Raw genomic sequence first — 13,907 nt, 5'->3', positions numbered from 1 at the left:
AGCCAGGAGGCTTTAAGGTCCTATATCCATTTGATCTAAACAGTGAACCTTAAGTCCTAGGTATATTTATCATTACAAAAACAAAATGCTCTTGGGCCGGCCCGGTGGCGCACTGCTACAGTGCGCCGCTTGGGAGTGCGGTGGCGCTCCCGCCGAGGGTTCAGATCCCACATACAGACCGGTTCCCGCTCACTGGCTGAGTGAGGTGTGGGCGCAGCACCGAGGGTTGCGATCCCGTTGCCGGTCCCGGTCCTGTACGGGCGCGACACTGAGGGTTGCGATCCGTTGCCGGACACGAAAAAAGACAAAAAGGAAAAAAAAAAATGCTCTTTATGTTTAAGTGTGTACTATGACAATTTTGGGGGGAAAAATACATGAACATGGTAAAATATTCCAATGGCATCCAAGGTAGGGATTTTTAACCTGGGGTTCAAGGATAGAATTCAGGAATCTGTGAATTTGGATGGGAAAAAAGTTACATCTTTTCCCCCACTACATGTGGAGTATAACATTTCCTTTCATTATGAATGGTTATGATTAGCAGTACCTGAGACCTTGTCACCAATAAAAATCACACAGATTTCATAGTTATTGCAGATATCTCAAAATACCATTGATATTCATCACTACAAAACCAGTGGTTTTAGACCTACCACTAGATATTAATATACGGATAAAGAGGCACACATACACACTCACATAAATATATTACAATTTACAATTTTTGACTGCTGTATAGTTGGTGTCCTTTGTAATCCTATGTGTTTTATGCATTTAAATGTGATTGTATCCCTAGGATAAATTTCTAGACATGGAGTTGCTGGGTCAAAAGGGATATTTATAAATTTGATAGGTGTTGCCAAATTGTTCTCCGTAGAGGTAATAATTTACATTCTCAACATTACTGAATGAGTACCTATTTCCTCACACCCTCACCAACAATATGTTAAACGTTTCAAACTCTGCCAGCCTAATAGGTAAAAAGCGGGATCTCATTTGGTTTTAATTATTTTACTGTGAATGAGGTTTGTTCTTTAAACATTGAAGTTAATGAAAGAGATGAAGTCTCAAAGCAGAATGAAATGCACATACTATGTGTATCACTCTATAAATCCTTAGTTTTTTTTTTTTTTACCAGCTCCTTCAGAATCTTAGTTGCTAGTCAAAAGCTAACTTCCCAAAGGTTCACTTGGTGTCAAAGGCCCATTCCTGCCCTATTTTCTCACAGGCTAGCTATAACTCTCCTCATGCCACAGCATTTACTTTGCTTTTTCTAGTCCACCTTTCCAGCACTCTGGCTTCCTTCCTTTATGGAGACATTCACGTAACAGGCACTCAGAATCCTGGCTAAGCCACTGTCCTGAGCAGAGGACTCTAGCTAGATAGTGTCTCATGCATATAAACCTTTTCAGAATTTTCTCCAAGATTTTCAGAATTTATTGCTGTTATTTAGAGATTTGTTTTGAAAGTGGTTTTTAAAGTACAGTATTAGTTTCCTCATACCTATTACTTGAACATCTCTCTGTATCACGCTGGCATATCTGCTCACGGTAGGGAAAATTTCATGGAGGCACAACCTGGTGGGGTGCTCAGAAACTTCTAAAATGGGAAACTCAGGTCTCTAGGCAAAGTTGCCATAAAGTAAAATGTAGCTGAGGGAGAGCACAGGGTGTTAAAAGAATAATGTTAAGAATCACATAGTTGTGTTGGCCAAGTTTTATTTCTGAAGCAGTATGGTGTTTATATAATTATTCTTTACACTTTTTTGTATGTCATAAATATGGCATTTAAAATTTTTTAAATGTAGATAGAATGTTGGCCTAGAACAGTCACAATATAACCCATACCTTGAAGATGAGGAAATGATGTTTTTATGCTGACATTTCTCCCTTTAACCAGCACTTGGTAAGTGGCTGCTTAGTCTAGGACAAACAACCAAGGGAAAAACCGAGAGTCTTTTTAACTCCAACAAACATTAATTTAAAAAGAAAGGAGTTAATGTTGAATGGCTATGGTGTGCCATGTACTATGTTAAGACAATAGACCTAGGGCCGGCCCGTGGCTCACTCGGGAGAGTGCGGTGCTGATAACACCAAGGCCCCGGGTTCGGATCCCATATATGGATGGCCGGTTCGCTCACTGGCTGAGCATGGTGCTGACAACACCAAGTCAAGGGTTAAGATCCCCTTACCGGTCATCTTTTAAAAAAAAAAAAAGACAATAGACCTAAATAATATCTGTCCTGGCAGATCAGAGTTGACTAACTTATAAAACAAGTGTTGTCCAGGAACTTACGATTCTCATATACTGATCTGTCTACTGATGCCCAATATTTTCAGTTGTGTGAATAGTGCGAGCTGATATTTGGCTCCCATGAAGATGGTTCCTGAATTAATTTATGGGACATAAGAGAGTCAGATGAAGTAGTTCAGGGAGGAAAGGGAATACGGGTTAAAAGGAGTCTGTTTGACTTATCTTTGAGAACTGCTGACTGAATACCTACTGCAGTATATACTAACCTATTCTCATCCTATTTTGCACCTACGAACCCACATTGACAGAGTTCACAAAATACAAGGATTATTCAATACCTTTTAAAGAAATGAACAAAATGTGTAAAACTTATTCAGTCTCACATATGATTTTATTTTCTCCCTTCAACCATAATAATATGATATCCAAATTTTGTCTTAACCGGTGGGTCTGTAAACACAGGTTTATCCATCCCACTTACAGGCAAGGCAAATGCTGCTTCTTGAAATGGTCCCACCATGGACCCTCTGGTCATCCAACCCAAGTCGCCCTGAAAAACCCAAAAGAGGTGTGATGTCAAGTGGCCCTGAAGAGGGAACAGTTCTACTGTAGCTTGAGAGAATTTCCCAAAATAAATGCTAAGGTTACTAGGTTTATTCATCTGGGTCAAATAGTAATAGGGTCAACAAGGACAAACAAGTGGAAGAAGTCTAACCCAGAGAGAACACATAAGCACTCACAATACTGCTGGACTTTGAAGTCAGCTGTGCAAGTTTGGTCATGCCTAGGTTGACACGTAACTGACCCGTATTGAACTGTTTACAAGTTGGACATTTCTCCTTTTAAGATCTTCCAACCAAGATATGGCTAAAATTAATGGTGGAACATAGGAATAATCCTTAGTTCTGAGTTTCCTCTGTGGAGGACAGGAAAATTTAAACGGTAAGAGCAACATACCCCTTGCCTGGCTTTATCTTCACTATATTGTGCGGCCACTTCATTGAATCTCATTCCAGACTTTAACTTTTCCATGGCTTCCATGATTTTGCTGTGTTTTTCACATAGAATGTGTCTGACCTACAGGGAAAAAGTATGTTCATATAATACTTGAAGAACCAAGTGATTCCTCACAGTACAGCAGTTATGTCTGGATTACCCCCACCAGCAAAAAAACATATTAGCTTGTGGCAACTGAAAATCCTATAAGTCTGCCCAGTTGGGCAATGGCCACAAACCCATTTTCCATATCAAGACAGTATCTCAGAACCCTGATTTGGATGGAAAATGGGCACCTGGCTGTGGGAAGCTCCCCTTTTTTTTTTTTTTTTCTTTTTACCATGTACCTCAACGGTAACAGGAAGAGGAAATATGATGGTGGCTGAAATCTTTGGTCCTGGAGTCAAATCCCAACACAGGCGTATGAGGGTACTTCAAAAAGCTTGTGGAAAAATGGAATTGAAAGATAATACAAATCTTTCCATGAACTTTTTTTTTTTTTTTTTTTTTCCTTTTTACTGACCGGTAACGGGATCGCAACCCTTGGTGTTGCTCCCGCACTGCACTCAGCCAGTGAGCGGGAACCGGTCTCCACATGGGATCCGAACCCTCGGCGGGAGCGCCGCTGTGCTCCCAGGCGGCGCACTCTCCAGTGCGCCACTGGGCCGGCCCTTTCCATGAACTTTTTGAAGATCCCTTTTATGACTAGGCATTTTTAAAATTTTTAAAAAATTTTTAATTGACACATTGTAATTATACATACTTATGGGGTACAATCTGATATTTTTATACATATATATGTTGTATAATAATCTGGTTAGGGTACTTAATGTATCAGTCACCTCGAGTGTTTATTATTTCTTTGTGGTGAAAACATTCAAAAGCCTCTCCTCTATTACATAATATAAAAACATAACTGTTAACCGTAGTCACCCTACTGTGCCACAGAACACCAGAACTTATTCCTCCTATCTAATTGTAATTCTGTACCCATTGGCCAACCTCTCCCTGTTTTCCCTCCCCCCGCCCTTCCTTCCCCAGTCTCTGGTAACCACTGTTCTGCTCTCTGACCTTAGGAATGTTTTTAAACCTCCAAGTGTTTCCCTGTTTATGCACTGAGATAACAGGATTCAATCAACACTATTACTTCATCAGAATGAGGGTGATAGGAATAAAACCCCACTAGGAAATATTTCTTACCAAAAGAGGCCTAATGTTTAAAGTCACACCACAATTCAACACTTTGAAAAAGTATCAGATGTTGAATATTAAGAATACTCAACCCTACAGTAGCATTCAAATTTGACTTATGTTGACATAAAGCCATGGTTTTTAAAAAAACAATATCCTTAAAAATGACTTTGTCAAAATATCTGTTTTGCAGGATTTCCCATTTCTCATTCAAACAGAATCATCATGTTTCACATTGTAAGTGATACATTGGGGTAGAGGCTAAAGATGTCTCCCTTATAATTTAGAGACAAGCAAACCAAGGTTGTTCTTAGGGTTAACTACTGAAATTGGAGTTGAGGGAGTGTCATAGGCCCACAGGAGTAACTTCCTGTCTAGTGGAGTTACACAGGAGATATGAGCATATCAAAGGAAAGAATGTGTCAAAAAACAGGGCTCAGAGAGGCAAACTTCTACAGAATGTGTCCAGCACTGTCAGGAGGCAGGGATAAACAATCTGGACACTAGAGAGATAGCCTGTTGGGGGACAAGAATGGTTCATCAGACCTCAACTTGGCCTAGCAAAAACAGCTTCTGGACTGCCTCCTCCTTTCTGCTTCCACACCCACAAAGCAACCTTCTGATTTGGTTACTGGGAAAGTACACACAACATTCATGATCACAGAAAGGAGATGCCATCTACCATTTTATGAATGAATAAACAAGTATTCTGGTTTAGGCAGCGTGACATGATGAGTCTGTAGTACTTGTCCAGTTTGCAAGTATGATCGACCAACTAGCAACTGTGTGTCTGCCCCTTGGAAGAGAGCCAAGCTACCAGAAAGAGTCTGGGAGTGATGAGCATGGAGGGAGTAGTTGAAGCTGTGGGAGTTAATGAGATTACCCAGGGAGGCTATGGAGAATGAGAACAGGAGGAAAGAAGCCTAAAGACAACCTTGGAGACTATCAATGTTTAAGCAGCAGCAAAGAAGTTCAAAAAGCATAATAAAAAGGAAAGGCCAAATAGGAGAGAAAGGTGTGTTAACAGAAACCAAGGCAGGAGAAAATTTCAAGGAGAAAATGGTCAACAGGGTTAAGTGCTGCAGAGAGATCAGGGAAGATATACAATCAATTCAGTCAATAAAAAAACAGTAAATCAATAACCTCAGCAAAAGGAGTGTCAGGAGAGTGGTAAGTGCGGAGGCCGGAACGTGGTAGGCTGACTGAGGAAGCAACGGGAAGTGGGAGAGTAACGCCTGATGTGGGGCACACTCTCAACTAGTTGACTTCGAAAAGGAGAAAGGGTCTGCCTAGAGGAAAAGGATTTTAAAGATTCCTGAACATATTTTCAGAATGAAGGGACAGATCCAGTAAAGAGGGAAGGGTTGAAGACAGAACAAAGAAGGGAGGCAGGAGAAAAATGAAGCAGCAAGGTCTGCTGTTTAGAACACTGAAAAACGAGCCTTAAAGAAGCAAGATGAGGAGACAGAAGGGAGGTGCAGGTGAAGAGAACTTTGTTGATAGGGGGCTGAAGGCCAAGGAGTTCCTGACTATAGGTCTGGTTTCCATTTTCTTGTGAAAATAATAAAAAATTGAAAAGTTATCGAGTACTTAATATTTGCGAGGCACTGTGCTAAGTGAATTATTTCACTAAACCCTCACACCAACCCTGGGAGACTAGATCAGTGTCTCTCAACCCTGGCAGTACATTAGAATCACTTCCAGAGCTTCTAAAAAAGATATGAAGCTCCAGGCCCCACTCCCAGAGGTTCTGATGTAGTTGGCATGGGGTGAGACTCCAGGCGTTGATACTTTTTTACAAGTGCTCCAGGTGAATCTAGTGTACATCCAGGATTGAGAACCACTGGACAAAGTTATCTGCTGACTAACTGGAGCAGGGTGGTGGATGGTTTGAGGTGAGTGGTTTGCTGAGCAGTACTGACAGCCTAGCTAAGGTTAGAGACTGGTATTTGTGGCCCCAATCCCCAAGGCTGTGTGACTCTCCAGTCGAGCCCAGCAGTTCTGGCTTTAAGTGCAAAGAAAGTTGACCATTGGATTGATCCTGACTTGTAGTTTGGCAGGTGGATGCAGCAAAATGACCAAAAGGAAAAGGAGTCGGGGCTCCTCAATCCAGTGATCAAGCCATTAGATCTAATTTCCAGTTTACAGGAAATACAGGGGACAGGAGAACAAACATGAAGCCTGGGAGAAAGTGGGGAGAACAGGTGGGCTCAAGGGCCTGGAGTCTGTGAGAAGAACAGAACAGGACTGGGGGAGGCGGGAAGTGAAGGGGAAGGAGGGAAGCTGTGGTCAGCAGGTGGGTCTCAGAATCTGAACAGCTCATAGTGACACAAGGACAAGGTGTGGGCACAGGGGTGGGGTCTGAAGCAGAATGTCAGGGCGTGGAAGGAGCTGAGACCCTAAAAGGCTGGAGGATCCCAGGGTCCCTCCCCTATTGGGGCTTTCAAAAACATTAGAAACAACCCAACTGTCCTTCAGCAGGTGAATGGTTAAACATACCATGGCACTTCCACATCGTGGAACATGAGGACTACTCAGCAACACAAAGGAACAAACACTACTGATACACACAACAACTTGAATGAAATCTCCAGAGAATTATGCTGAGTGAAAAAGGCCAATCCCAAAAGGTTACATACTATATGATTCCATCCATAAAACATTTTTGAAATTGTAAAATTATACAAATGGAGAACTAATTAGTGGCTGCCATGGGTGAAGAAGAGGGTAGAGGTAGGGGCAGGAGGGAGGTGGGTGCAGTTATAAAAGGGCAACAGGAAGGATCCTTGGGGTGATGGAACTGTTCTGTATATTGACTGTATCAATGTCAATTTCCTGGTTGTGCTATTGTACTATAGTTTTAACGTGTTACTTTTGGGAGAAATTGGGTAAAAGGCACATGTATTTCTTACAACTGCATGTGAATCCACAGTTATCTCAAAATAAAAAGCTTAATCAAAAATTTAATCCTAATCTACTTTCCTGTCTAATTACATGCCACTCCTTTCCAAATACCTCATTTATTGCCACACTGAACTTATTTTTTTCCAGAGAGAGTAAGATGCCACTTTAAAGCCATATGCAGTGCTGAAGTCTCTTAGATTAGGTTCTTGTAAAAGTCAGCACATTAGGTGAAAATTGCATACAGCCAAAATTGCCCTAGAACATTCCTTATGAAGATATCATACTGGAGACCAACACATCAGCTCTCATTAAGCCCAACATAGCCAGACACCCCCACTCTCAGGTTGTAACAATGACCACTTCTTCATTTGAACACCAGATGAAGTAGCTAGGTTGTATTTAGGGACCATGTTTTATGAAAAATTATCTTCGGACACCAGATTCCCACATCACATGGTTGGATGTTCATACAAGAATGGAGGACAACTACAGAAAAGCAGATCCATGGCTCTCCTCTCATTCTCTCTAGGGCACAGGTTCATGGAGTAGAAAGGTGGGCAGAATGGCTCACACTGTTTACATTCTCTCTCTCTTTTTGGGTGCATGGTTGAATTTATATGGTGTAATTCCACTGCTATGCTTATCGTACAGCAATTAAATTTATTTCTTTACCTAACTGCTCCCAACTAAACTGTAATAACAGAGAACATCTCTTACTTTTTTTTAAATCCCCAGAGCCTGATACACTGCTTAGCATAGGGCAGATGTCACTGAATCCTTACTGAATGAATCAATGAAAGTATAGGCTTCCATATCCTGACTAAAACGTGGATATCACCTTATTACATAGTACTAAGTAGTATAGTTCTATTTGCAGATTAAATTTTCTTACAGCAGACACTCACTCCTCTGGCACTAGGATACATACTTCAAGTCATTATTTGCTAATTGTCTTACCACCACCACCCCCCCCCATTTTCATAGTCAAAACCCTGGCTTGTTAGCTCACCAGTGGGGATCTTTCTAATGAGACCTGCACCCTTGCCTGTTTATTCAGCAGAGGTGTCTTTTAGCACTTACATAAGCTCCTAGTTTTGTAAAATACTTTGTCCTGAGAAATAACTCATTTACTTACTGGGAAGATACAACTTAATACAAAAATTATGAAGAAATTCTGGATGTCTGGGAAAGCATTTGAGAAAGCATTTAAAAGGAATTACTTTTCATAAATGAGACTGGCCTACATTTTCCAATTTTGTTATCTTGATTTTACATCAGTGTGTTAGGTTAGCCTCTTAGAATGAGTTAAGCATACTGTCTCTTACGTGTACCAATGTGTATATGTTATTTACATTTAACATCGGAAAAAAAAGGAACTAGTAACTCACCTTTACCGCACTGCCTCCACCTTTGGGACCCTGAGCCTTCTTGTCAGCACTGTCACTCCCACAGGCTGCTCCCCCTTTAGAGAGACATGACAGGTACTCATTTAAACTGCATCTTGATATTTACAGAAAGGTCCAACAGACAACACAAGTTGATACTTCTATCATGGCATCAAGCTTCAAAAGGGTACTCTGCCAGACACTTTACTACAGCAAGCTAAGTTAATCTGTGACTCACCTCTCTTAAAACAGGAGATTTGTGCCCTACATAAACGCTTCTCAGAAAACGGATACAGAAATGAGTGTGCTAATGGGTGGATGAGAGCTCCAGAAGCCTGGTCCGGAGAATGTAGACCCAATTTCAAATCCTGCTTTCTAAGGGCAAACCCCTAAGCTCTTGTAAAATTTCTAATATGCACTGCAACTATGTATTTGAGCACTCACAATTCCAATAAGCAAAATCTCCAAAAATATATTTTAAATAAAGATCAAATTTCCCACTATCCATATTTGGCTAAAGAATACATTCACATTGCCTATTGATGTTTTCCTAAGAAAAGTCATTGATATTCAGATTAACAACTACTGGCAGCATCTTACATTTTACTACTATGTCCTTTTACTACTGTGTTAACTTCTGTGTCAATGGCAACATACTTACTGTTAGAGACTGATGTTCCTATGAACTATAGCTGGATTAAATGCTCAGTTCAATGAACATTTCCTAAGTAACTACTAAGTTCTAGGTATTTGGGGTACAAAGATGAAAAAGCCATGTACCTTCTTTCAGGGCACTCATTTCTAGTGAGGAAGGCAGATCATTTCAGGAGAATGTTGTAGGTGCAAAGAGCCGGTTATGCACAGGGGGCTATGGAAGCACAGAGGAACATTTTGGCCAGCCAGGGAAGGTTTCCTGATGAGTAGTTGCTGACTAGCTAAAGAAGGATGAGAAGACACTCCAGAATGGAGGAAACAACACCGTACGTGTAGAAAATTGTATGATGAAGCCAAATCTGAGGTTGGAGTGCTGTCAGACGAGCCTGCCTGGGGGAGGTCAGGGGATGGGGGCCTTTGGGCCCCCATTAAGAACTTGGAATTTACCCTAGAAGTAATAGGGAGCCCTTGAAAAGTTTTAAGCAGGAGACACTATCTTACTTGTCTTAGTCTCTCTAATGCCTAGCACAGTTCCTGACATACAAAAGATGTTCAATAAATTTTCAAGTAAACTGAAAACCCAAAATACTGACCACCAAAAGCCTAAGAAAATGTTCCTGCCAAAGGAATTTTATTAAAGCAAACTCTTAACTGGGTTTGCTGTATATTCACTTGTGAGCAATGATGACCTCCAGCCATCCCATCCTCTCCCCTCCCGGGTGCTGTCGTCTTCTGACTGCCATCTCACTGCCTTTTACTGAAGACTCTGGCGTCAGCTTTGGGCTTCCTCTCCACCCTCGCTCCTGCCATCATCTTGCCTGATCTCACCATTTACCTCATCTCACAGTTTGAGATCTCCCTGCCAAATGCCCATTCTCACTACTCCAGGCCACCTGCCCCAGGGGCACATGACAGAATCATGTCACTCAAAACTAGTAGTTCAGTCTCTGGCTACAACCTCCTGTCCTTCCAGCTTTCTTGTGCCTCATTCTCACAACAATGGCTCTTTGACTTCACAGAACATTCTCCCCCCCACCCCCCTCTGCCCTCAGTCCCCATCCTGCTGAGTTCCTCGACACTGCGAGACTTCTCCTTCCTTTCCCAGTCTGGACCCCATGCCTAATCATCTGAACTGCGTTCCCACTGGCACCCTCAATTCCCTCGTGTTGCTATCCTATTATAATTGCCCAACAAATCCTCAACCCTGGCTCAAGGCTACACCTAGCTCTTTTCAATCCTATATTGTGCCAGTTGCATGGTGCTAGGTAAATAATGACTGTGCAGATCATGTCTTCTACAAATTCATGGCCTTCAATCTCAGTCAGGCTCCTAGCCCTGAGGGTAGTCCTTTTATTTGAATTTCATTCCCTCTCCCATTACCCTGTTCGAAACTGCTACCACTCTTCTCAAGACCCCTACTGAGTCCCTTGCCCCTCAGTCTTAAAAATACCCTTGCATTCTTCTTTACTAAGAAATTGAGGCCATTAAGCATGACCTCCCTAACTCTGCCCTCTCCCTAGTGCCACACCCATCTTGTCTCTTTGTCTATGACCTCAAGCATAAGGTGTCCCTTCTCCTATTCAAAGGTCAACTACTCCACCTCAGTCCTAGACCCCATCTTCTCCTAAATGTTACTTCTTTTTAACTTTACCTCTCTTACTCTACTGGATCCTTCACTTGGAGTCACTCCCAAGTTTTCCCCTTTCTGAAGAAACAAACAAAACTTTCTCTTCTCTGTCCTCCTCTATCTACCATCCAATTTCCATGCTTCTTCCATCAGTCCACACTGATCATCTCCAGTTTAATCACTTCCCTGTCAGTCCTCTAGTCACAATCTGCCTTTCTCACTCCACTGAAACCACTCTTGCCTAAGGCAACCTTTAATTTCCAAATCCAAACAGTATTGTTTTGGGTCCTCATCTTATCTGCCGCTTTGCTGTGCATGACAGACTATACCTTGTGTCTTTGCAAGTTTCTGGTCTCTCCAGACTCTGGGACATCATTCTTCACTCGCTGTTATCTGTTTGCCTCTTTGCCTGCCCCAGGATCACATCCTCTGCCCTCTGCTCTTCTTATTCTATAAACTTTCCATGGCTAATCTCATACACTCTCACAGCCTCAACTACCCATTTTAGGAGTCATATGTTTAGGAGTCAGTGACTCCTAAAACCTGCATATGTAGCCTAGGCCTCCCCCTCAAACTTCAGACTCAAATATCCAGTCACTTCCTGACCACATCTCCACTTAGATGTCCCACGGACACCTCAGAGTCAATATATCTAAAAGCGAACTCATCAGGGCCAACCCATGGCTCACTTGGGAGTGTGGTGCTGACAACACCAAGTCAAGGGTTAAGATCCCCTTACCGGTCATCTTTTTTAAAAAAATAAAAATAAAAGCAAACTCATCAACCTCATCCCAGCTCCTCATGTATTCTCTATGTTAGCTTGCAGCATCAGCATCAAGTTAGAAACCCATACAGAAAAGTGAGAATGATTGTTGACCCCCTCCATGCCCAATCCAATAAATCACAAAGCCCTGACTATTTCACATTCTGAATATTTATAGGATCTTTTTCTCTCTTCTCAGTTCCCACAGCTACTACTTTAGTTCAGGCCACCGTCATCTCTCACCAGGACTACCACAACAATCTCCTTACAGGTTTTTCTGACCCTTAACTAACCTTCTTAGAATCCCATCATTTGGTCTTTGTTTATGTCTTCATTCTCACCACTTGCCATTCTGGCTTGAGTTTCTGCTCCAGCAACACTATACCGTATATACCATGCTGTTTCTCACCTCAGTGCTTTTGCTGCTGGACCCTGTCAGGAATGCTTTGACCTATCTCCACTGCCAATCTTGACCTGCCTAACTCATCTCCAGGAAGCCTTCCCTTCCGTTCCCCGACTAGATAAAGCACTTCCTCAGTTTCCGTATTATCCCATACGCATCTCTCAACACTGCATTATGTACAGTGCTTTATGATATCTGTTTTTATCTTCCTCACTACTTCGGGAGCTCCTTAAGACCAAGATCCGTGTCTTATTTTTATATCCTCAGAGCCACTTATGCCTGACACACATCTGTTCAGTGGCTTGAATGAGTCTTTCCCCGATGGTGGGCATGTCATTCTGCAAGCATTAAAAGGAACCTTGAGGACCGTAATCAATCTGGACTTCCTATTGATGGTTTTTGACAAGATTAAATTTTACAGCTCTAATAATCCCTTGAAATAGCAGCCTCAAATCATCGCTTCCAAGGAACCATCCCCATCAGCTCCACGCGGACGGTCCCTGCACCGCACCCCAATATGTTCCTACAACCCCAGTAGGCCCCCTCGCGCACTTATCCTAAGCCTCATCAGAGGAACTCCACACATAATGGATGGCCGCTCTGTGGGGTCACTGGCCATCTGCTGCCTCCGTCCAGGGTCCCGGGGATTGCCTGTTTTTTCCCTCCCCTCGCTCCTCACCCGCCCCCATTCTCCCTGATTGCTCTAACCGTTCTACCTTTCCCCCCTTTTCCAGAACCACTTTTTCCTTTGGGCGGCATCTTCGAAACTTGCAGTTGAACTCCCAACCGCTCCGGTTGCCGAACAAAGCACCTTCAGGCCCCACGGGCATGTCCTAAACAATGCCTGAAAGCGGCATCGCAATTGACGGTTCTTATTTGCAGCTCTGGAAGCAGGCATAGCTTGGGGCAGACCCGGTCCTTTACATCTCGGACCAATGGGGCTGAAAATGCCTGACCAATAAGAAACTTGGGACCAGATAGAGGGAGACGAAAGTAGGGTTGGGGCGGGAAACCCCGCCTCTGCGCCTTTTGTTACTTCTTTCACACTTCCTTATTTGCGCCCGCTCCCCCGCCCTGCTCGCTTCCCCGCCCCTTTGCTCGTGGCATGCGCAGTTGGAGCTGCGGGCCTCTGTAGTCCCTCGGCGCCGGCTCTGGCCAGTCCCGTGCGGCCACCAGACAAAAGGAAAGCGGGAAGAGTCATGGTGGCAGTCACCTTCTGCCGTCCCCTCCTACACATAGGTTTGCCTTCCCTAGAGGTTTTTCGTTTTTTAATTTCATTTTGCAGATGTAGCTGATTGGGTTCAAAAGGTAATTTTTAAAAAAGCTCTTCCTCTTGCAGAACTTTGTCACCGTCATGAAGAAACATTGGGAGCATTCTCAATGCTCCTCAGTAGGGTACTGCTTAAATAAATAATGTTTCAACAACACAAAAGGATATTATGAGTCATTTAAAATAACGATTGAAAGACTGTGTGTGCGGATAGGGGAAATGGCCTTGCAGAAGGGTACAGTCCAAAATACAGAATATGATTCTTTTTTGGGTGCGGCTGGCCAGTATGGCGATCCAAGCCCTTGACCTTGGTATTATCAGCACCCCGCTCTAACCAATTGGGCTAACCGGCCAGCCCCTAGAATATGATTCATTTTTGGAAAACGGTATACAGTGTACTATATAATACATGCATGTAAAGGACAGGAAGGCTATCTAGGAAAACGTGACCAGTGATGCTA

At 42.8% G+C, this 13,907-nt stretch overlaps 1 protein-coding gene across 5 annotated transcripts; it reads right to left on the bottom strand.

The window, feature by feature from the left end:
• Positions 1 to 2,625: 2,625 nt before the first annotated feature.
• Positions 2,626 to 12,981, bottom strand: PIN4 (protein (peptidylprolyl cis/trans isomerase) NIMA-interacting, 4 (parvulin)). 5 transcript variants are annotated; one of them, XM_008576608.1, is made up of 5 exons: positions 12,893 to 12,981; positions 9,510 to 9,597; positions 8,733 to 8,806; positions 3,211 to 3,330; positions 2,626 to 2,803 (listed from the first exon to the last, which is right to left on the bottom strand). In XM_008576608.1, the coding sequence occupies exons 2-5, from the start codon at positions 9,526 to 9,528 to the stop codon at positions 2,645 to 2,647; spliced, it is 372 nt and encodes a 123-aa protein (XP_008574830.1). In that variant the 5' UTR covers positions 9,529 to 9,597; positions 12,893 to 12,981; the 3' UTR covers positions 2,626 to 2,644. The 5 variants fall into 5 exon arrangements, with proteins under 5 accessions (XP_008574830.1, XP_008574829.1, XP_008574828.1 ...); XM_008576607.1 differs by having other exon boundaries at positions 9,510 to 9,664; positions 12,893 to 12,945; XM_008576606.1 differs by lacking the exon at positions 12,893 to 12,981 and adding an exon at positions 12,067 to 12,162 and having other exon boundaries at positions 9,510 to 9,664.
• Between the last annotated feature and the right edge of the window lie 926 nt (positions 12,982 to 13,907).

This window comes from Galeopterus variegatus, unplaced genomic scaffold, assembly GCF_000696425.1.
Source record: "Galeopterus variegatus unplaced genomic scaffold, G_variegatus-3.0.2 Scaffold1372, whole genome shotgun sequence".
NCBI classification, from domain to species: Eukaryota; Metazoa; Chordata; class Mammalia; order Dermoptera; family Cynocephalidae; genus Galeopterus; species Galeopterus variegatus.
The sequence above is the reverse complement of the archived record's forward strand: the minus strand, read 5'-3'. Positions and strand labels throughout refer to the sequence as shown.